We start from the raw sequence: 22,500 nt of genomic DNA on the forward strand, positions 1-22,500 counted from the left end.
ATATATATATATATATATATATATATATATATATATATATATATATATATATATATATGTATATATATATTTTTTTTTTGTTATCATGTACAGGGACAATTAAAGTAAATAAAATAATAAACAATTGATATAAACATTTACATGGAGCATTTCCACGGATTTACCGTGCTAAATAATGTCAATCGGACTATGAAACAATGAATGTTGTTATATATTGAATCATAAAGTGGCAAAACAATTCTTGTGGCAGGATGTATGGGCAGATATTTAAGATTACGAGGAGTAAAAGAGCGATTATGTATAATCTTTATTGAGGAATTTTTTCACACTTCCGAGAAGATTGAAACCAGTATTTTGACATCACACTTTTATAAAATAATTTTGTAGAGTTGTGTCAGGCAATAAGTTAAATAAAGCAAATTTAAATGTCTCCTTACAAGCATAGCACCCTCTATGAATAGAGTACAACGGTTCCAAACCGCCGGTCCCGATGTTCCTGAAGAAATACAAATCCCTGTTAACAAATCAAGGGTCAATATAATACTATTGAGTTCCGCTAACACCTTGATTAAGGCGATGGCATGTGTAAACACAACAATAGGCACTGATGTCAAATATTCTTTTATTTTTTCTGGATAATTTGCAGGATTTTATAGATAATAATAATAATAATAATAATAATAATAATAATAATAATAATAATAATAATAATAATAGAAAATTAATGTGACGAAGAGAAGAGTTTCAAACTTTCATACTCAAACCTATGGTCATTGAGGAAAGAATAGTGAAGGAAAACGTTCATGCAGTATTTCTAACTTTTGAAAAATGGATAGAAAAGCATGTCATATAAACAGTAATTATTGTATTTTGAAAATACTCCTTATTGTTTTTGCTACCGATCTGTGAAATTTTACTTTAAGTTTTTGCCAGTGCAAAAAGTTGAGAACCACTGGGCTAGTGTATTGACAAGTTAGCTTGATTGTGTCTTTTATTAATTTATTGGGGGGGGGGGGGGGGGTACTGCCACATCTCTGTACAATAATTGGATAGCCGGATCTGTTACATATGGCGATAACTTTGCAATAGCCTAAGAGCCTCGTCCGAGGGTGGAAAAATTTACTAGAAGAATGTTATTTATATTTAAAATAAAAGAAAATTTTTAAAAAGGGGAAAAAGGTATAGAAAGAAAAAAGAAACAGAAAAGAAAGAAACAATCATTTGACATTTTTTTTTCATGGTAAAGGATTCCAGCATATATATATATATATATATATATATATATATATATATATATATATATATATATATATATATATATATTCAAAATATAGTTAAATTACTCTATATTATCATTGTTTTATCCCCAAATTTCTTTTATTCTAGCACTTTTATTTGGAAGCACTTAAGTCCGTACACGGTATTTCTTATCCAAAGCAGCGACCAGTTGAGCTCTTGGCCTTCGGTCTTGTACCATGATCATCAAGCTCTCTAGCAAGTACTACCTGGGCCCACTTTTTTTTTTAACACGGACTAGCGCTTAATCCCCGACTTTAGCCAAGGACTTTCATGTGAGCTGACCAAGTAAGTCCCAGACTAAAATCACGTCACCTACGGACTAATTTTTGCAAAGTTTTAGTCCCTTGCTCGGTTCGGACTTTATCGTTAGTCTCTGACTAGTTACTAAGAAGCATCATAGCGTCGATAAGATAGCAGCTATTGTGAGATTGAGCGAGTTTCGATTCGGAAAGAAAATACGTCAGTTACGAATGACAGAGGCAACAAGTGTTCTGTAGCTATTGCCTCTGGACTAATAAAATTTTAAGAAATGCACAGATCGTCGAAAGTAAAAACTAAAAAAGAAATAAATCCGAATCTACTCGGGCTCGCGAGTTGCGAGTGAACGGAGACTCGTGATTCATCAGAGCACATTTTCTGTTTTGTTTGTTTCATTAAAAACATTTTTTTCTGGGGTTCTATTTGTTAGAGTTTCATTGACCTAAATGTAGAATTGACAGTTGATGATGACAGTCAATATTACGTGCCTCGATTCACATGAGGATATGGCAAAATTACGAGTACGTTCAAATATGAAACGGAACTAAATATTATATCTATACCTGATGTGTTGTTATTTTCCTCTTTGGAAACATTTTTTCGTTGAAAAGTATGAAGACTGGTATCTTACCTGCCATCGTGTACTAGAGGGCTTGATGTTAACAGAACAAAATAACCGAGCTATTCAACGTCCTTACAACGCCCACCTCTAGGCTAGAGCCCATCTAGTTAGAGACTAGAAAACGCTCATAAGAACCGACTTATTTTAGTCACTTGCTTTCCACAGACTCGAAAGCCTTTTGCTGGTAAAGAACTAAATCTAGTCCGCCTACATAAAAACGGGCCCTGGACGTAGAATAATATGTATGCGAACCACTTTTCGGTTAAAAGCTCAAGATAATCTACTTTCTCTTTCTCAACCTATGTTGACTTGGCATGGCCTGTGTTGATGAGAGTCTGATAAATTTGATTCTCCCTCTCTCTCTCTCTCTCTCTCTCTCTCTCTCTCTCTCTCTCTCTCTCTCTCTCTCTCTCCCCCCCCCCCCCATTCTCGAGTGATTTATATGAAGTCATATTTATTTCCAAAAGATTCTAACATTTCAGTATTAATCGATTAGTGATTTTCAACAGGATTTAGCATGCAATGGGAACGAAGTGTTCAGTCGTAAATTTTTGAAGTGGGTAGCCTATCGTCTCAATCGCCGGATGAGAAGATTTGTTATTTTCAACAGGATTTAGCTTCAAATCGGGAGGAAGTGCTCAGTCGCGAATTTTTGAAGTGGGTATCATCTTACTCGCCCGATGAAAAGATTCTCTTCATCATTTTCCATCTGACGATGAAACAGAAATGCTTAAGATTTCTAGCCTGCCCAATTTATTGAAAGTTGAAGATTGACTGATGACATGGGCTTGTGTTCTTTACCATGGCTGAAAGACACTGAAATGATTCGAACAATTTGAAGAGACTATCGACCTGCCACTCCACCTTCTCTATTTTACACTAACATTCCACCGTCTTGCATTTCTCGACAGGCTGGTAGAAATACCCCCATTGAATCAGTACGAAGAACGAAATGTTTGAAACGCTCTAAAATGCCATTATATTTGCATGATTTACACCAATTTTAACTGAGAAATTATATGTTAACATAACATAACATAACATATGGTATAGGGAAAAATAGGATAAGATCCCTTGAATGCCCTTAATATTAATAGTAATGCCATAAATCTATTGATTAAAGATTACAATAATGATACATCTGGTAAAGATAGTATTTCAACTTAAATGTACTCATGTGGTGTACAAACATATATCTTTAACCGTGACATGCAAAGCACACACACGCACACACAGACACACACACATACACACGCGAATAGAAGATAACCATAATAATATAATAATGCATAATATATAGGCTACATACAAGATTGAAAGCCATGTCAACAGCAGTGCAAACACGTATTATTAGTCATATATAAATCTCCCATCATATAATTCCCTGTCTACTAACACCTTGAAATAATCCATAGATTTTGCATTCTTTGTTTAAAATACAATACGAATACCGAACCAGTTTTGTCTTATGTTTGTTTTGCATCTAGAGACAAAAATCTTAAACTTGTCCCCTCTAGTGAAAGTAATATTAGAATATGAAAAAAAAATCAGAAAAGTCTATCCTATCCATACCATGTACCAATCTATAAACCTGAATTAAATCCCCACGAATTCTTCTATATTTCAAACTGGGTAAGTCAAGAAATTCTAACCTTTCCTTATAAGATAAATACTGTATTGTATAAAATATTTTGGTAGCTCTCCTCTGTACACTTTCAATACTAATAGATTGTCTTTTATATAATGGTCTCCAGATGCAATTTCCGTATTCTAGAATTGGTCGATCGAGCGATTTATACAAATATAAAAATGTGGTTTTATCAAGACTTATAAAGATTCTATATATTATTCCCATCATTCTGTTTGCACGGCTTACACATTATCAATATGTAAATCAAAATTCAAATGTGAATCAAAAGTAACTCCCACATCCTTTTCATAAGGCACAACGGAAATTAGATTTTACAAAGAAGTATCGGTAAAATAATTATGACATGGATTATTTTTCCCTATATGTAATACTTTACATTTCGAAACATTAAAATCCAAATGCCATGTTGTAGACAATTTGAAAAGTGAAAATATATCATTTTGTAGAATGTTATGATGTTCAGTTGTACTATAGATCTTTGTATCGTCGGCAAACAGTTAACAGGCTGAATTTATGCCACATGGTAAATCGTTTATATATAAAAGAAATAAAAGTGGTCCCAATACGCTTCCTTGGGGTACACCGCTAATTACATTCTTAAAATCCGACCCCCGACAATGACCCTTTTTATTCGATTATTAAGAAAGTCTTTAATCCAGTTAAAGATATTCCCTTTAAATCCATATGCTTTTAGTTTAATGAATAATCTCTCATGAGGTACAGAATCAAAAGCCTTGCAGAAATCAAGATAAACAAGATCAATGCATTGATCACGATCAATTAACTTGGTAAAATCCTCCATCACCTGTAAAAGTTGAGTAATGCATGATCTCTTTGATCTAAAACCATGCTGGTTATCGTTTAGCATCGTATGACTTTCAAGAAAGTCCATTATTCGGTCTTTCAAGATAGACTCCATAACCTTACAGCTGATGGGTCTATAGTTTGCAGCATCTAGTTTGCTTCCTTTTTATGAATGGCAGTAACATTGGCTTGTTTCCATTCAATGGGTAAGGTACCAGATTCAAGAGACTTATTATATATTGTTGATAGTGGCTGTGATATTTCAGTAAACGGGGATGAAGGGAATCGGGTCCCATGCTTTTAGTCACGTCAAAATTCAACAATTTTGCAAGTATGTCTTCTTGTGTAATATAAAAATCGGAGACGTTTAATTGATTTGTAACATTGAAAGTTGGTATATTTGTAGTGTCTTCTTGAACAAACACAGATGAAAATAACTATTTAACACTTTATCTTTATCTGTATCGGAAGTAACCCTGGTATGATCATCTTTCAGTCAAACACTAACACCTGGTTTTCTTTTCAACTTTCTGCTTACGTATCTCCAAAAGCCGTTCGGACTATTCTTACATTCGTGTGCCAATGTACATTCATACGTTTTCACAGCATTTTGAATCGTGTATTTGGTGTTATTTCTAACCTTGACATAATTACGAAAATTATTTGTTGTAGGATACTTTTTGAATTTCTTATACAATTTATGTTTCTTATTAATTGTACGTTTAACTTTTTTTATCAACCACAATGGTTTATTAGAACTAAATTTTTTGTTACGTCTTAATGGAATGTGTTTAGATTCTATACATTTTAGTTTGTTTTTAAAAAAACAACTACGCTTCATTCACACCGTAGCCTTCAAGAGCATCCCAATTCACGGCATTTAGGTCTTCTCTACAAGAATTGTAATTACCTTTGAAATAATCAAAATAAACATGTGAAGGATGTTTGGCGGATGAAAGATTTAACGATATAAGAAGTGAGTCATGATCACTTTTACCCACCGAAGGCAAATGGTCAATGTTATTAATCCAAGAGTCATCGTTACATATTACCAAGTCGAGTATATCACTAGTTTGGTTCAGTCGGTGTCTCGTAGCCTGTGTCACCAGCTGAATAAAGAAAGCATCCCTAATTGCCTTGACAAATAGAGAGTCGGGAAAAGTTAGACATGGTTCTGTCCATTTAATGTTAGGAAAATTGTCATCTCCGAGAATGATCACGCAATCAAATTTCATTCTACCTACTGACTGTAAGGTTTCTTTTATATCCCTAATGAAAGTTAATTTGTCTGAATTATGAGACCTATATATATTTCCTACAAGTATGTGTAAATGATTATTTTCAAAATCACACCCTACACTTTCACTAATTATAGGATGATCAAAAGAGAATATATTGGCATCAATACAACCCAAAACATAGATAGCAACACCCCGACTTGGGTAATCATTCAAAAATAAGTTATAACCATCGATAAAAAATTCAATTTCTAAATCAATCTCAAGTTCAATTTTTTGCTTCATGAACCTCGTTTCAATAAATATTACTCTGATGATAGTTAACCTTGATAATCTTGCTTATAACTCACACGAATTTAGTGAGGGAAATAAGAAAATTGTATTCAGTATTGATAGGAATATCAATGAGGTACAACCTGAATACCTCCTGCTTTTTACTAATGCAACCGTTTATAATATTTTTCTATCGTCGATAATATGTAATAATGAATTGATATTACTCTTATTATTACATACATCATCACGAATGCTTATTATTATTATTATTATTATTATTATTATTATTATTATTATTATTATTATTATTATTATTATTATTATTATTATTATTATTATTATTATTATTATTATTATTATTATTATTATTATCATCATCATCATTATTTTTATTATTTTATTATTATTATTATTATTATTATTATTATGTTATTATTACAATTAAATAATAATAATAATAATATAATAATAATAATAATAATAATAATAATAATAATAATTATTATTATTATTATTGTTATTATATTATTATTATTATTATTATTATTATTATTTTTATTATTATTATTATTTTTATTAATATCATTATTGTTATTAATATTATTATTATTATTATTTATTATTATTATTATTATTATTATTATTATTATTATTATTATTATTATTAGTATTAGTATTAGTAGTAGTAGTATTACTATTACTAGTGGAGAACCCGCAATATTTCCCGGGAAATAAATGCTATTACTATTACAGACTCTTATTTATTTTACTTATTATACTACCATATTGTCGAAATCAACATAGATCGAGACGAATCTTTTGAGCCATCAACGATCAAAATTATTTAGGTATAAAGTGTGTGGGTGCGCACAAATGGCAATAGGGCGGCCGGCGAGATAGTGATTCCCAAACGTCAAATGACCGATCATAAAGCTCGAGAGAGGGGAAGCTTTTTTCTTTTTAATTTTGTTTTTGAACAATGTATGAAAGCTTTATTCAAGAGCCATGTTTTGTTTGTCTTTTGTTTAAAAAATCCCAGGCCAGCGTATCTGTGCAGGAAAGGAAAACTAGTCATTATTGTGTTGACCGTGCCAGTGTGTCAAAGGAACTTGACATTGTGTGCCAGGCGTATAAAGCGGAACGCAACTAGTCTTTGATATTTAATCTACTTTGAAAAAGGGGTACAAACGCTTTATTATTACAAGTACAAATTCTATTGTGCATTGAAACGTCGAATCATAATTTATTTAAATTCTATCTTGAGAGGTATTTGATTGAGTTAGCGGCACTGTTATAACAAAACGTGTCGGCAAGGGCCGGGCTATTATAACGGGTTACGAAACTCGATTGGGCCTAAAAGGCCAAATTCGTTCTGAAGAAAAGGCCCCCCAAAAAGAGGGCAAATTTCAGATCAAATTCATTTTCCTTTTTTATTATTTATTGCGTACTTAGGCTACCTAGACAGTGGTATAACGAATCTGTAATATCAATCCGACCGAATTCAACTTGTTTTCAACATAATTATATTAAATAAAGTCAAATTATAATACATATCACAGTCATTTGCATAGGAATCAGTAATGATGAACAGACTTACTGACTTCATTTGTTAGGATTTTCCAGCGTTATTGTGTTTAGTTAGATCGTAGATCTAGATTTATCTCATCTCGGGCAATTTGCGGCTATGCTGTTTAGTGGTATTACAATCGCCCTCAGACCTAAAGTCCAGGGTTTGAGCCCGTTAACGCTTATGCAGCGCTTGGTTGATGCATTGGAAAAGACTCTTTATTAACATTCTTACTAGGTGTTAAATGAGTACCTGTTCGTAACAGCGTTGTCACCGTCGGGAAAAATTGTGCGTCATGTCTCTTCTCGTACATAATTAGTGTTGCTGTTGGGTAGTAAAGCGTTTTGAATTTGAGCACGTTTAGTTGATATTGCCCTTTATAAATGCTCATATTTTATTATTTCTTTAGCTCGTCTGAGGTTTTAAGGTCCATTTTCACTCTGGGCAGGTAGGTCTTTCTTTAGTATGACATGCAGAGTGGTCAGTGGTATTCCGTGTTTCAAGAAGTGTGTCGCCAAGGCTACATTTACTGGGAGTCATGTATTTCTTCTCAAAATGTGTCCGAAAAGGCGCCACTGATTTTATAAAGTAATATAGTGGTTTTATAACAATACTATTAATAAAATGCTGTAAACTATGGGCCAAAACAGTCCCATTTTTGTTTTCGTGGTTTAAGAAGTCGATTTTAATGGATTTAAATCACTACCGAGTCATTTGGTGACTGAGTAAATCCACCGACTCGAAAAAGGCCAAACCAAAAATCTTCAGATGAGGCCAATCTCGCAGCCTTGTGATGTAAACGAAAGCGCGCCCGTTGCTGTATTTGGGTCAACCTATTTGGTCAACATTTAAGCAAGGATATAAAATGTTATGTAGACAGTAGAACAAATAGTCAAATAAATCTAGATTAATCTAAGTTAGACATTGAACACAACTTATCCAATGTAACAAATATAGATGATTTTAACATTTTAAATGCTCTTATTGATAAATATGCTTCTTTAAAGACGAGACGCGTTGCTGACAGGAAAGAAGCTCAATGGTTTAATGAAAATGTAAATATGGCAACAAGAAAAAAAATGTCCATAAAGAAATTTATCAATCGACCAAAAACAATGCTTCTACCATTATATAGAATGCCAAATTAAAATTGTATAACTCAAACGTCAGTTGTAAAGAGTTATACCGCCTTTTGAATCAACTTTTCTGCAAACCTAAATTAAAAACGTTACCTAACATCAACAATGATGACGAAAATTGGTATAAATTTGCAAAATATAAGATTACCTCTATCCGTTGCCAATTGGACCAAAAGACGTCAGACAAACCGAAATACGAACCATTTAAAGGAGACATATTATTAGAGGTATTTTCTCCAGCCACAGAAGAAGAATTTCGAGAAATAATAATGATGAGTCCTTCCAACTGCTGTGATCTTGACCCCATCCCAACCTCAATACTCAAAAACTATATTGATATATTATGCCTATTCTAACTATGATAGTGAACAACTCACTCCACCCTGGTGTAGTTCCAACCTCCTTTAAAAAGCTATTGTAAAACCTCAATTGAAAAGAGTACACTTGAACAAAATGAACATAAAAATTATAGGCCGGTTTCGAATCTTTCCTTTCTATCAATAATTATTGAGAGAGTTACTCTAAAAATAATTTTTAAGCATGTTACATCAAATAATTTAAGTGAAACTTATCAGTCAGCGTATAAAACACAACATAGCACAGAAACAGCTGTCATCAAAGTCTATACTGATATATTGAATTCCACATACAGAAAACATGTCTGCTCCCTAACTCTTTTAGATCTCTCCGTTGCTTTCGATATCATAGACCACATTCCTTTTGGAATCAGAGGCACTGCACTAGAGTGGTTTCAATCATACTTAGATATAGAACACAAACTGTTGAAATAAGTAGCACATTTTCAGATTAATTTTATTTGATGTATGGGATACTCCAGGGTTCTGTCCTTGGGCCTATTGTTTTTACAATGTATACACTAAAATTTTTCTAAAATTACTAATAATCATGGTATGAACTACCACTTTTATGCTGATGATACACAGATGTATAAAAGCGACACTCCTGATAATATTTTTCTTTTAGAAAATATGTTGAAAATTGTGTTGTTGATGTAAAAAGTTGAATGGATGTAAATAAACTTAATAATGAAAAAAAAAACAGAAGTAATGTTATGTGGTGCAAAGAAAAATTGTCCATTGCCGGTGATGAACATAGATTTCAATGGCAATTTTATAAAATCAAGTAAAACAATTAGAAATTTAGGACTAATTTTATATAGCGATTTAGGAATGAATTCACATGTTGATAATCTATGCAAAAGTTTAAATTCAAATCTCAAGAAAATTGCTAATGTACAAACCTACTTGACTAAAGACGTAACGAAAAAGTTAGTAACAACATTAATACTATCAAGATTAGATTACCATAGTTATCTTTTGGCTGGGATGACTAAAGATGAAATTTTAAGACTTCAAACAATTCAGAATAGTGCTGCAAATTGATTACAATACAAAAGAGATATAAACATTCGTTGCCCATTCTGTTTGAATCGCATTGGTTGCCAGTAAAAGAAAGGGTTGAATACAAGATCGCCCTTATCTGCTTTAAGTACCTTAATGGTTTAGCACTTGGGTATCTTAATGAATTCATAATTGTCCATTCTCCATCTAAAATGCTGCGGTCTTCATCTGACAACCATTTATTTATTTTATGGTGGGAGATAGCTTTCAACACTTAGTCCTCTTCCCAGGGCTATTCGCGAAGCATCACGTGTCGATGTTTTTAAATCAAAGCTTAAACAGTAATTTTTAAAAACAAAAACGTATTTTAAAGTCTCTATCAATGTTTCACATTTATCTGATATAGATGTTTAAAAAAGTTTTTTTTTCTTCTTTTGAGTAATAACTGAAAGTGTATCTATTTGTGTGGGTATGCGTGTGTGTATGTGTGTGTGTGTGTGTGTGTGTTTGTTAGTGTGTGAAGCACATAGAGTATGACCTAGGCATGTTTATGAACTATACAAGTGCTTTGCATGATTGTTTTTACATAGGTGTGTCCTTTCAACGATAAAGGATAATTATTAGTGCCGCACTGAGGACCGGTCCTTAGACCGGTCCCACGGTCTTTTAGCTGTGAACCGAGGATCGGTCCGATAGTGGAAGACCGGCGGCGGTCCTCACTTCTTATCACCTTTCAACGGTCTCGCGCCATACTACCTCCCCAGCGATTCGTTGGCTCGGTTGCCTATCTTCCACCAATCACCACCCATCCCACTTAATTAATCACACCCACCCCCCTTTGCCATACACTAAACGACACAGACGACCATAGAGGCAGACGACCACCTCCCTCCACTCCGCAAACCGCCCTTTTGTGTGTGAGATGGGGGGAACAGGAGGCACACGCCTTGGACGATTCCATTATACGGGGTAAATTTCAAAATTTACTACACCATAATGATCGCAATGACAATGATCTATGATGAAGGCATGACCCCTCTTCTCTAATGAAATGCATGTGACTACTAAAGATGTTTGTGTTTGTGTTTGTGTGTGTGTGTGTGTGTGTGTGTGTGTGTCGAACCTAGCAAGTAGCAAGTCCGATTTTTTGTTTTCTTTTGTCCATCTCTTGTCACCACTCCTTTCTATCGCATTGTTGTCATTTAAAATAATACAATAATATTAAAATTTCGTTTGGTGTTTTAACTAATCAAATAATATGAGTTTCATTAGTTTCTTCCTTCCAAAAAACCCAGTTATAACGTCTGTATTTTAAAAAAGTCCAATAGAATATTTGGGGACCCCGATAGCTCAGTTGATAGAGCACTCTCTTTGTACGCAAAGGGCCAGAGATCGATCCCGGGTGCAGTCGAGTTTTTTCTGAGTCCCTGTCTACTCAGCAGTGAATGGGTAGCTGGGTTTGTTAGATCTGGCGAAAAGTCACCATGGACACCACTTATTACTTATTAACTTATTACCGCATCCCCCTCTTATTATAACTTTACGTCTCTCTCTTACTCTTCAATGCTCGCTGCCCTCTAATGTGTGTGTGTGTGTGTGTGTGTGTGTGTGTTTGGGGAGGGGGGGGGTAGGAGTTGTGTGTGTGTATCAACGCCACGAACAACTCGATCAACGCCTTGGGCGATGCCATTATCTCCGTTAATGGGGATAAATTTCAAATTTTATTAAATTATCGAAGTAACAATGAAGTACGGTGAGCAAATAAAGAAGGCATCACCCCTCTTCTCTAATTAGGTTACAATTTGAAATGAGTGTGACTACTCCGTGTGTTTTACTCCTGTAGACCACGGTTTTCATCGTGTAGCGGTCTTTAACGGTTCAAGAATGAACGATCCCACGGTCTCAAAGGTCAAAACGGTTCGAACTTCCGACAGTCTCTCAGGAATGTTCAATGTCGAAAAGGACCGGTCCTAGGACCGGTCCTTGCGGTTTTCATTTCCCAGGGACCGTAGGACCGTGGTCCTTAAGCTTGCCAAGGACCGCCCCGCACTAATAATTATAAAGTGCAATTAGAAATATATGAATACAATACATGAATCAAAGAATCATCACTATCCACTATGACTATGATACAAATACCACTACTACTACTAATATAATGTTTACAGAATCAGAAGAATAATGAAATAACAATGCATTAATTAACTAACTTGATTAATAGTCCATATGTTTGTTACTTCATAGCGCCTAATCTGATGTAAAAAGGGTTTCCGTTCCAAGTCCAATGTGTGGACTGACAGAATGCTGCAACATTGCGCTGATTTATTGTATCCTCTCTGTGACTATGTAATCGCTGAGCCGAAGTCAGTTTGTCACTAGAGAAAACCAAAGCGAATAGGTTCGCAGTTCACAGGGTTAGTCTGCCGACGAGGACACATGTGCTACATTCCCTTATGGTGGAGTCCTGATGTACCCTACCCTTATCAAGAAAAATCACTGGTTTTTGTTTTAGAAACAAGAGACAAAACAATAACAGCAAGGCAGGCACAATATCTAATAGGAGATGCATTTTGTGCAGAGACGAGCAGGATGGACGAAAATCTTGACATTTAAATAATTTAAATACATTTTTAAAATCCCTTATTCATCCCATAGGGAAAATTTTTCTATAGGGTCAATTCCAAGGGAAGACTGGAATAACCCAGACGTCAGCCGCAGTGCAGCGCCTCACATTGAGCCAGGGCGAAGTGACTTGCTCAAGACCACACAGAGCAGCGGCGGGTGATCGAACTCGGTACCTCCGTGTACCGTACCGCTAAGTCACTCTGCCCGTGTCCAATGATATTGCTTTTATCAGCTTTAGTATTCCTTTCTCAGAGACCATGATTTTTTCAAATGATTTGATTTCTCTTCTGTGGGTGCCACATGTTACCTATTATATGAAAAGATATATTATTGAAATGGATTAATAGCAACTTTGTTTTTTAGAAAGGTGGGGGGGGGGGGGGGGGGGGGGGGGGATGATTGTGGCGTTTGTTTGCTTTTGTCTTTAATCACTTTCTTCTCTTCTGTAAACAATGTTTGGCCGATGCAATGAGAACTTGAGCAAATTCAGCCGTTGTCATCAAACTTGCTCCGAGAAACAATCCTAGGTAACCGCCAATTGTTGCTAAAATGCCAATCAGTGTTATTTCTGGTACATGCTTCATTGTCTCAACATTGGTTGTCTTTGGTTGCACGATTAGATGGATGTAATTTTGCTCATCGTATGTCGAACTACTACGAAGATTGGGGTCAAACAACATTGTTGATAAGGAATAATCAACTACTGTCTCGTTACAGGCGAAGGGACAAACGATATCAATTTGATTGATTTCTGTGTCATTCGTTCTAGTTTTAGGCAAAAAGCTCAAAGGCCATACACATTTAAGCGAGTCATATATTGTGCACTCTTTTACTTTGAATTCTTCCACGTAATTTTCGTCCACACACCCACAGCGCTCGGCTGATACCTTCTCAGCATGTTCAACGATACAGTTGTCTCTTGTGTATATCGGATGTTTCAAAAGAGGGTTCACAAAATTGGCGTCGCTCAGATCCACACAACCTAAATTTTCAAATGATTGGTAGGGGAGAGGTAAGAAAGTATATTCAACTTGCTTGAATAAAACATATGTTGAGTACCCCGGCGAAATCATGATTGGCGAGGATCGTAACATGGTTGTTCCCTTCTTATGTATGTACAAAAATAAACCCAAATGTTGCACACTTTTTATAATGTCTTGTCGGTGTAAATCAATGTATACCTCAATAACTTCTTCATTGCTAACTTGATCGACTTGTATCTCGTCTCTGAAGTCATTGAGTGTGAAGCATAGTCTATCTTTAAACACACGTCTTGTGACTTGTTTCTTGTCAACCGTAGTTTTTCTCCGAGTTCCATCAGTATACAAAATGTTTTGAATCATATCGTCTTTGGTAAAACTGTATTTACTCAACAAATCGTTATAAGTCATATTAAACACTCGATAATCCGTATCACCGGGTTTTGGGTAACTTGTGGATAAAATAAAATTGTCAAAAAACTGTTTTTCTGCTCCCATTGACTTATTGATTTTCCTTAAATTATAAAAGTTTTTAGTACAGAGGGTGAGTGTTGGCATTTCTATGAAAGTCTGTCGACGGAGGTTCCAGACGCTGGTAAATGGATATTCTCTGTATTTTATCAACAGATCGATGAGGACGTATCCAAGACAACCCAACATCCCAATAACCAGGAGACACCAGATGGCTCTTCCGATGTTGCTGATGTTCCGTGATTGGATGTAAACCACCCCGTGTAGAGTGGTGCCTGTTGCGAAGTTTTGCCAAATTGTTTTTAATGTATTTCCGCTATCCTTGATGTTTTCACAAGTTTTTGTTGTTGCTGTAGTTTCTTTGTTACCGTCTTCTTGGCATGATTTGTTACCAGCTGGATTTGTGAAACTCAACGTCGGTGAACCGTATTCATCCATCGTGGTACCTTTGAACAATGTATGGAAAATCCCCCCTCTCGTCCAATATTTATCTTGGGCTGAATCCATACTGTAATTATAAGATTAAATTGTGTATAGAACAACTACAAGAATACCTGGCAAATTTCCCTTCACTTACCGCCGGGACCAGCACCTTGTAAGATGCAAATTTACGCCTGATTACAGGACTTTTCATAGAATAGCAACGGCGCCCATCTGAAGAAAATATTATATCAAATTAAAACACTAGAAATAATCAGGAGCAGTCCGGCTCGAAATAGTTTGACAAAAACTCCAGGAGGTTGAAGTGTCAGTAATCGCGACATGTGTTGTTTTAATTCACCTGAAACGATAATAATGTATCATCAGTGAAGCGAAGATCAGCGTTAGTCACTTTATCTAAACTTAGTTTTGTAATTGATGCCGTTACTGATAAAATTATGTGGATTGTAGATTTTATTCTATTATATTATATTGTGATAATAATGACGAAGTTTCTCGTTATGATATCCAACTGTACCATAGGAAAGATTTTTAAACACATCTCCATACGTAGTAAATCTATACCGTCCTTATTTAAGTTAGCAAAAACAATTTGTAACGTTGAGCCAGTCAAGCATTATATAAAACTAAAATAAGTCACACAACAGGAAGGAAAGATTAATAACTTTCAATAAGATATAATTATATCATAATCATCTGTGAGGTAAAATATATCTCTTGAAAACACGCGTTATGTAATCATCCATTTGTTTCCATCATACCTTCGCAACCTTGAGCGCGATTGAAACCACGCCCAGAATTCAAAAAAAAACATAAGAATGCAAGATTCCTTTAGTTAACACAATGAAAAACTATTTCCCCTCCCAAAAAACAAAGCTTTCATAGTCTTTTAAAAAGTGGACGCAACCTCAATGTTTCTTTCTCAAGAGCATGGGCACTCAAACTCTTCAGCTATTGATATAGCGTAATGTACTTTCATCAGAATGATTGTGCAAGATCGGAAACCCAGTTTATGATGCTAACAGCTTGCAAAAACAGTTTTAACCCTTTACGTTGATAATTTACCAGTGAGAGGTTAGAAACACAAAGACATCAAAGTAAAATAGGACCTCAAAATCGGGAATCTCTCCAACCGGCAAATTGGGACAAGATTCCAGTGAACGGTTTTTTTCTTTAATATAATTTGTCCCTTTGCTAGTCCAAACAAATTCGCCTTAGCCTGACATTCATTTGGAAAATTTAGAGATAACCACACCAACGAATAGAGTACTCAAAAATGTATGTCCTTGTCATTGCCTTTCGTCTTCCAATGTGTGAAACTAGTCTCATACAATTTGTCTAATTCAAAAGTAGATCGGCCGATGTGTCGACCCAGGTCTGACGTTGCAATTTACGTCTTGTACTTTTAATCGTCCGGTATGACACGCCTCAGGAGTAAAGGGATACGGACGTGACTGTTTTGTAGAAACAATCGGTGATACACTGTTTTGTTAAAGGTTCTGGCGTCTATCCAGTAATATTGCTTTCGATGTCTCTAGTTGACGCCAAAGTTATACAAATAAATCCGGTGGCTACAAATTCACAAATACAAAACAAAACATAAAACAAAATAAAAGAAAAAGCCAAACAAATAAGCAAAAACAAAAGAAAACAAGCCAACCAAAAAAAAAAAAAATAAATAAAACTCAAAAAAAAAATCCCCAACAAAAAACAAAACATGCAACAAGAAACAAATTATCAAAAAATACAAATAAAAAAACTTACCTGAATGACATCACGTCGTGTTCATTGGCCAAATGGTTCGAACAGATGAACTATGGGTGAACTGCATTTCAACGAAAAGTACAATTCAATTAAATTTCGATTGAATGTGGCGCATGCTGGTGAAGAATTTGCTTCCACATATGACACTGACAAAAGAGAGAGAAAAAAAAATAAAACCAGCCCCCCCCCCCCAATAAAAAGAAACCAAAAAAAAAACCCAAACAAACAATCAACCCCCCCCCCCCCAATAAATAACAAGAAACAAAAAAAAACCCTAAATAAAACCCAGAGAGAGAGAGAGAGAGAGAGAGAGAGAGAGAGAGAGAGAGAGAGAGAGAGAGAGAGAGAGAGAGAGAGAGAGAGCAAAGGATGATAATTCTTAAGACACGACAAAGAATGAACCAGTCTGTCCTGGATATACCAATCTTTTTTAAAGTCTACATTTCTTAACAATCCATTCCATAACTGTACGTCTAGAGAAATTAGTGGCTGATCGTGACAGCAGGGCATTTGTACTCAGTAGGTGCCTCCCTGCCCACTATGGGAGGTCAGGAACTCCACCCAGGCTTGTGGGACAAATGAGATCCTCACCTCCCCGGCATCTTCCTTTCGCCGGCAAATAGGGAAACCCGGCTTATCGGGACAATTTTTGCGGCGACGAACAGTTCCCAATTAGGGAGGTCCCATTGGAATTTTTGAAGCTGCTAGAACTAAAATGATATATTATTTCTTCCATCACGAATGCCTGCGTATAATGAACACCGGTTAGTAAAAGGTCATTATTGAGGAAAAACATTTCAGTTCTTGATCAAACTATTAGCATAACGTTTACAACGTTCAAACGATTTTTTTAAAAATGGTGACCAATAAACGTTTACCTATCTTCATAGCTTAAGAAGACCTCCAACAAGTAAACAAGTTTTAAACCGAGATAATATTCTTTGAAGTTTCACACTTTAACAAATTAGGAGTCATTTTATTCAATCAATATGTGACCTAATCTCTCAAAACTGTAATATGTGACAAATAGCCTAAAACGGTATTATGTCGGGATCAACCTAATCTCTGAAATTGAATGCTGAGATTAATATATGACATTTGAGTTTAAATGAAAAGAATAAGTTTTGTTTCATCAACTCCAATAAGTTCACCTTGGCTATTTCTGTACACCTTGACTTCATGGTTATTTTTTCACCACCATACTCCCCCTCGTGGATCTTTACCTTGCAGCTGGTGAGGAGGGCTTGAGCCACACGGGAGGGGCAAAGGTGTAAATCCCGGTTGACCGTCACGAGATCATATCGGGTATCGAGCCAACGAGCCACATGAGCTGCTCGCCCCTGTGTGTGACTAAATTTGACCCAACCCGGTGCCCCAATAGCAGCCACTATCCCGGGCGCCACACTACTTCGATATGATGGTTCCAATTCAGTACAGTCAATGGCGAAGCGGTCTGCCGCCTAGCCAAATAATACCGCGTTCGTGTCGCCAGGGTCGTCGGCACGTTCGAGAAAAAGCAAGCGTCCCTCTACACCTTCGATTCGCGGCCTGCCGAACAGAAAATGCGATATCGGGGATAGCGACCTGACGCACATATTGTCCCTGAAGATCGAGAGCCAGAGTATGGCAAAAAATGAGATTTTGTCAAAGCTACTGGCCGACCATAGCGTAGACATCCTCCTGTTACAGGAGACCCACCTTTACTCAGGCGCGCAATCTTCCCGATTCCAGATCCCAAGAGAGGACACTTCGAGGCTTAAAGGAGGGGTTAGCGCTTACGCTAAAGAGCCATCGAAGGTAAGATTCATAGAGATCGTAACGGACAGCAATGGGGTGAACTGAATTTCCGTGGAAGTAGGTGGACTGTGTTTGCATAATATCTACAAACCACATAGAGCGACTTGGACGACACCACCGGTACCGGTGGTCAGCCATCCTTCCATCTGTCTGGGAGACTTTAATTGCCACCCTCACGAATGGGGCTACCGAGACTGCAGCGAGGCAGGAAGACAACTCCGCTCATGGATGGACTGTAATGATCTTCACCTAGTGTACGATCCTACAGCCAAGGGTACCTTCAGGGGTACCCGCCATAAGAAGGAGTATACTTCAGACCTCACCCTCGTTATGAAAGGCGCGAACGGGGAACCGCTGCAGGTGAAGCGAAAAGTCCTCGGGGACTTTCCGCATAGCAAGCACAGGCCGGTTCTTGTCAGAGCGGGGGTGACAATACCGAGGTGCAGTCTCTCCCACTTTGCAGATGGAACTTCAGGAAGGCTGACTGGGAGGAATTCAGTTCCTATATCGATCAGGTTTGCCCTGCCATTCCTCCCAAGTCCGAGAATATAACGAGATTTAGCAGGCTACTGGTTAAGAGCGCTCAATGTTCACTTCCACGGGGCAAACGGAAATTTAACACCCCTTGCTGGACAGCAGAGTCGGAAGAGCTGTACAAAGAGTACCAGCAGACCCAGTCCCAGGACGTAGCCGATAGACTACTTCAGTCTCTGGCAGAGGGAAGGAAGCAACGGTGGCAGGAAACCATGGAAAGTCTTGACTTTACTAACTCCAGCCGCCACGCTTGGTGTCTGATAAAGAAATTGGACCAGGACCGGAATTACGCGAAGGCTGCACCGGAGTGTGAGGCAGACACAATTGTCAAGAACATTAAGAATGGTAGCAAACGGGTCCCTAATCAGGCTTTTGAACGCGGTGACCGCAAGGCGTACCGTACGATTTTGGGTGCAGCCATTAGCGATGTGAAGAACGGCAAGGCAGCAGGGATAGATGGTGTATATCCCGATATGGTGACGCATCTGGGCCCCAGGGCACGGGCCTGGCTGGCAGAGGCAATGTCTGACGTCCTTGCAAAAGGAAAGCTTCCACAAGTGTGGAAGCATGCAAAGATAGTTGCCATCCTGAAGCACGGGAAACCGGCGAAGGAGGCCGACAGTTACAGACCCATATCTCTGCTGAGCTGTCTTTACAAATTGTTGGAGCATGTTCTATTACACCGATGGGGGCCGGTCCCAGACGCTACCCTGCCACCCGAGCAGGCGGGCTTCAGGGAAGGGAGGTGCACCACGGAGCAGGTCATTGCCCTTACAGAGCATATTGAGCATGGGTTCGAGAGAAAACAGCAAACAGGTGCTGTCTTTATAGACCTATCAGCAGCATACGATACGGTCTGATGCGAAGGGTTGATGCTCAAACTAGCAAAAATCATAAGGTGCAAAAAGACCTTGAAGCTGTTCTCTTTGATCTTACGGGAAAGACAATTCCACGTCGCGCTGGGAGACGCCACGAGCAAAGTAAGGAAATTGAAGAATGGGGTCCCTCAGGGGTCGGTACTTGCGCCAATGTTGTTTAACGTTTACATTAGCGATATGCCGAACAGTTCCTCCCCGAGGCTGGGATACGCAGACGACTCGTTACTCAGAGTAAAGTGTGGACCCGTCTCGAGAGCGTACTCAGCGAGGACGTCACCAGACTCAAATCCTACTTCGACAAGTGGTACCTGAAGATGAACACTTCAAAAACCGTGGCCACTGCATTTCACCTATACAGTGCTTGGCACATCCGCAAACTCAACGTCCTAGTCGGGGACCAGCCACTCCCATATGAGCCGCATCCAAAATATTTAGGGGTGACGTTGGATCGCAGCCTTACCTATCGGGTGCATCTCGAAGGGGTTGCCCAGAAGATAGAGAAGCGGAATAGTCTTCTGAGGAAGCTGGCGGGATCGACTTGGGGCGCTAGCCAAGCGCTCCTGAGAACGTCCGCCTCGGCGCTATGCTATTCCACCGCGGAGTATTGCGCTCCAGTGAGGAGTAGAAGCAGAAACGTTGAGAAGGTGGATGTAAAACTTCGCAAGTCGATGCACATAGTATCAGGAACGCTAGCCACAACCCCTAGAGAATGGGGCCCGATAATGGCAGCGATCCAGCCCCCCAATGTCCGGAGGGAGACGATTACGGGAAACTGGCTGAGTAAGATCAAAGAGAGAGGGAATGGGGATACCCCTCTGATGCGCATAATGGACGGCGCCCCCGTTTGGAGCCGAAATAAGTCCCGGCAACCCTTGTACGCAGAATCCCTGACTACGTCTAGAGCTGCACATACGAGATGGAAGTCGGTTTGGACGAATTCAATCCCTCGTGGGGGCGGGGACGTAACCTCCTCTAAGCTTGGTGAGAAGTTGCCAGGCGTTGATACCAGTAAGAGGAGACACTGGGTGACTGCGAATCGGCTTCGGTCGAGGAGCTGCCTCACGGCCAGTGCGCTTCATCGGTGGGGTCTTTCTACCTGTCCAACATCTACTCGCTGTGGGCAAGAACCTGAGACGGCAGAGCATCTAGTCGAACTGTGTGTTGTGACGATGCTACCCGGCGGGTTTGCGACGGTGCACGAATGCGGACCAGACTTTGCTGATTGGGTCGATCGTCATAACATAGTGGTGTGAAAACCATAAGAGGCTGCTACCACCATAATAACGTTTTGAGTCCGTAGGTCAAATATGTCATGAGTGGGCAAGTCATATCAACATCTGTCATTTTTTTTGGCATTGCACTGACACTGTCTCATGGTAACCAAACTATAAGTGATATTATGGCAACGCTTTGATTGGAATCTGTTTTTCTTCTTTTAAACTTCCTTTCGTAAATTAGTGAAGTTATCAAATTGTTTATATGTTAATTGATCCCTCACTTATCTACATGGACAAAAAGTCGCAGGGATTAAGGTCAGGGCTTTGACTTGTCCAAATACAGAAACACATACAGAGTCCGACGACTAATGACTTTCTCACTCCAATGTGTTGATGATTTATGTGGTGCAGCTCCGTCCTGTTGTAGCGTCTGAAAGTTTAAATTTTCTCCAACACGACACTCCAAAATCATACATACCAAAATCATTTCAACACTCTAATGTAACGCTTACTAGTAACTTTTTACAAAAATGATGACCCCTTGATAATCAATTGCATACCAAACGGTCACTTTCTAGAATTCTTCACCTTCTTCTTTAAAAAAAAAGTATTATTTATGTTCCCGTTGAGGTAAAAATGAGCCTCATCACTGAGGCAATTATTTTGAAAAAATATAGGCTGATGTTCAATCTTATCAAGCATCAATTGACAACTTTCCGTTGCGTTAGTAAGAGAGTAAAATGCGGTTTGTATTTCGTATGGTGAAGATTTAATTGTTATCGAAGGATTCGACGCAGTGAGTCAAGGGGTAATATTCAGCTCAAACGATATTCTACTAACATGTTTCTTATGTCTTTCATGGAGTGATTGGTAAACAATAACAACGTTTTTTGGACGCCCAAAGACTAGATGGTGGGATAAGGTAAAGGATGATATGAAAGAACTGGGCCTGGAGGAAGATGATGCGCTGACCCGAGATGCATGGAGATGTGGCATTCATTATGGCAATCCTGCAAACTGCGGGATAAGCTGAAAGAAGAAGAAGAACAACGTTTTCTGGTGGTTTTTTTTTTTGCGGTTTGAGTCGCCTACGTATTTTGCTTCAACGGCGATTTTTAAAAACATTTTAAATTGAGCCATACTTGTTGAAATAGAAAGACCACCGCTGTCATTTTTCTATTTTCCAAATTAAACTCTTTGACAAGCAAATTAAGTATTGAGGTGTTTAATTTGTTGTCGATTTTTAAGGGTTTTCCTGCGCTTACAACACATTTAGGTCGTTTCAAAATGGAAAAGTAGAAAAAAAATCTAGACTTCCAGTTGAAAGCACACCAGAAAAGTAAGGTACGATTAGGGAACAGATGTTGAATCCAAGACCATGCTATGATTGTGCATAGTTTACGATCACTTATGTCTTGTTTTTGTTTGTTTTTAAGGGTTTTACGGTGCTTGCAATACATTGAGGTCATAATTAATATCAGCGCCAGTAAAAAGGAAGAAAATTGGGATAAGTAAAAACATTCTAGATGTAGAATTGAAAGGATTGAGGATAAAGTAAGACAAGGGGAAATGGTTCAA

General features: G+C 37.8%; 1 protein-coding gene across 1 annotated transcript; it reads right to left on the reverse strand.

Annotated features, from left to right (window-relative positions):
* Positions 1 to 13,268: 13,268 nt before the first annotated feature.
* Positions 13,269 to 14,729, reverse strand: LOC144976523 (acid-sensing ion channel 1-like). Its single transcript, XM_078920815.1, has one exon. The coding sequence runs from the start codon at positions 14,727 to 14,729 to the stop codon at positions 13,269 to 13,271; it is 1,461 nt and encodes a 486-aa protein (XP_078776941.1).
* Between the last annotated feature and the right edge of the window lie 7,771 nt (positions 14,730 to 22,500).

This window comes from Berghia stephanieae, chromosome 7 (genome assembly GCF_034508935.2).
Source record: "Berghia stephanieae isolate SIO BIC M18660-M18661 chromosome 7, UCSD_Bste_1.3, whole genome shotgun sequence".
In the NCBI taxonomy this organism is placed as follows: domain Eukaryota; kingdom Metazoa; phylum Mollusca; class Gastropoda; order Nudibranchia; family Aeolidiidae; genus Berghia; species Berghia stephanieae.

What these genes read in the sequence shown, in the direction of transcription:
- LOC144976523 (XM_078920815.1), bottom strand. Translation starts at nt 14,729, where the DNA reads ATGGATGAATACGGTTCACCGACGTTGAGTTTCACAAATCCAGCTGGT.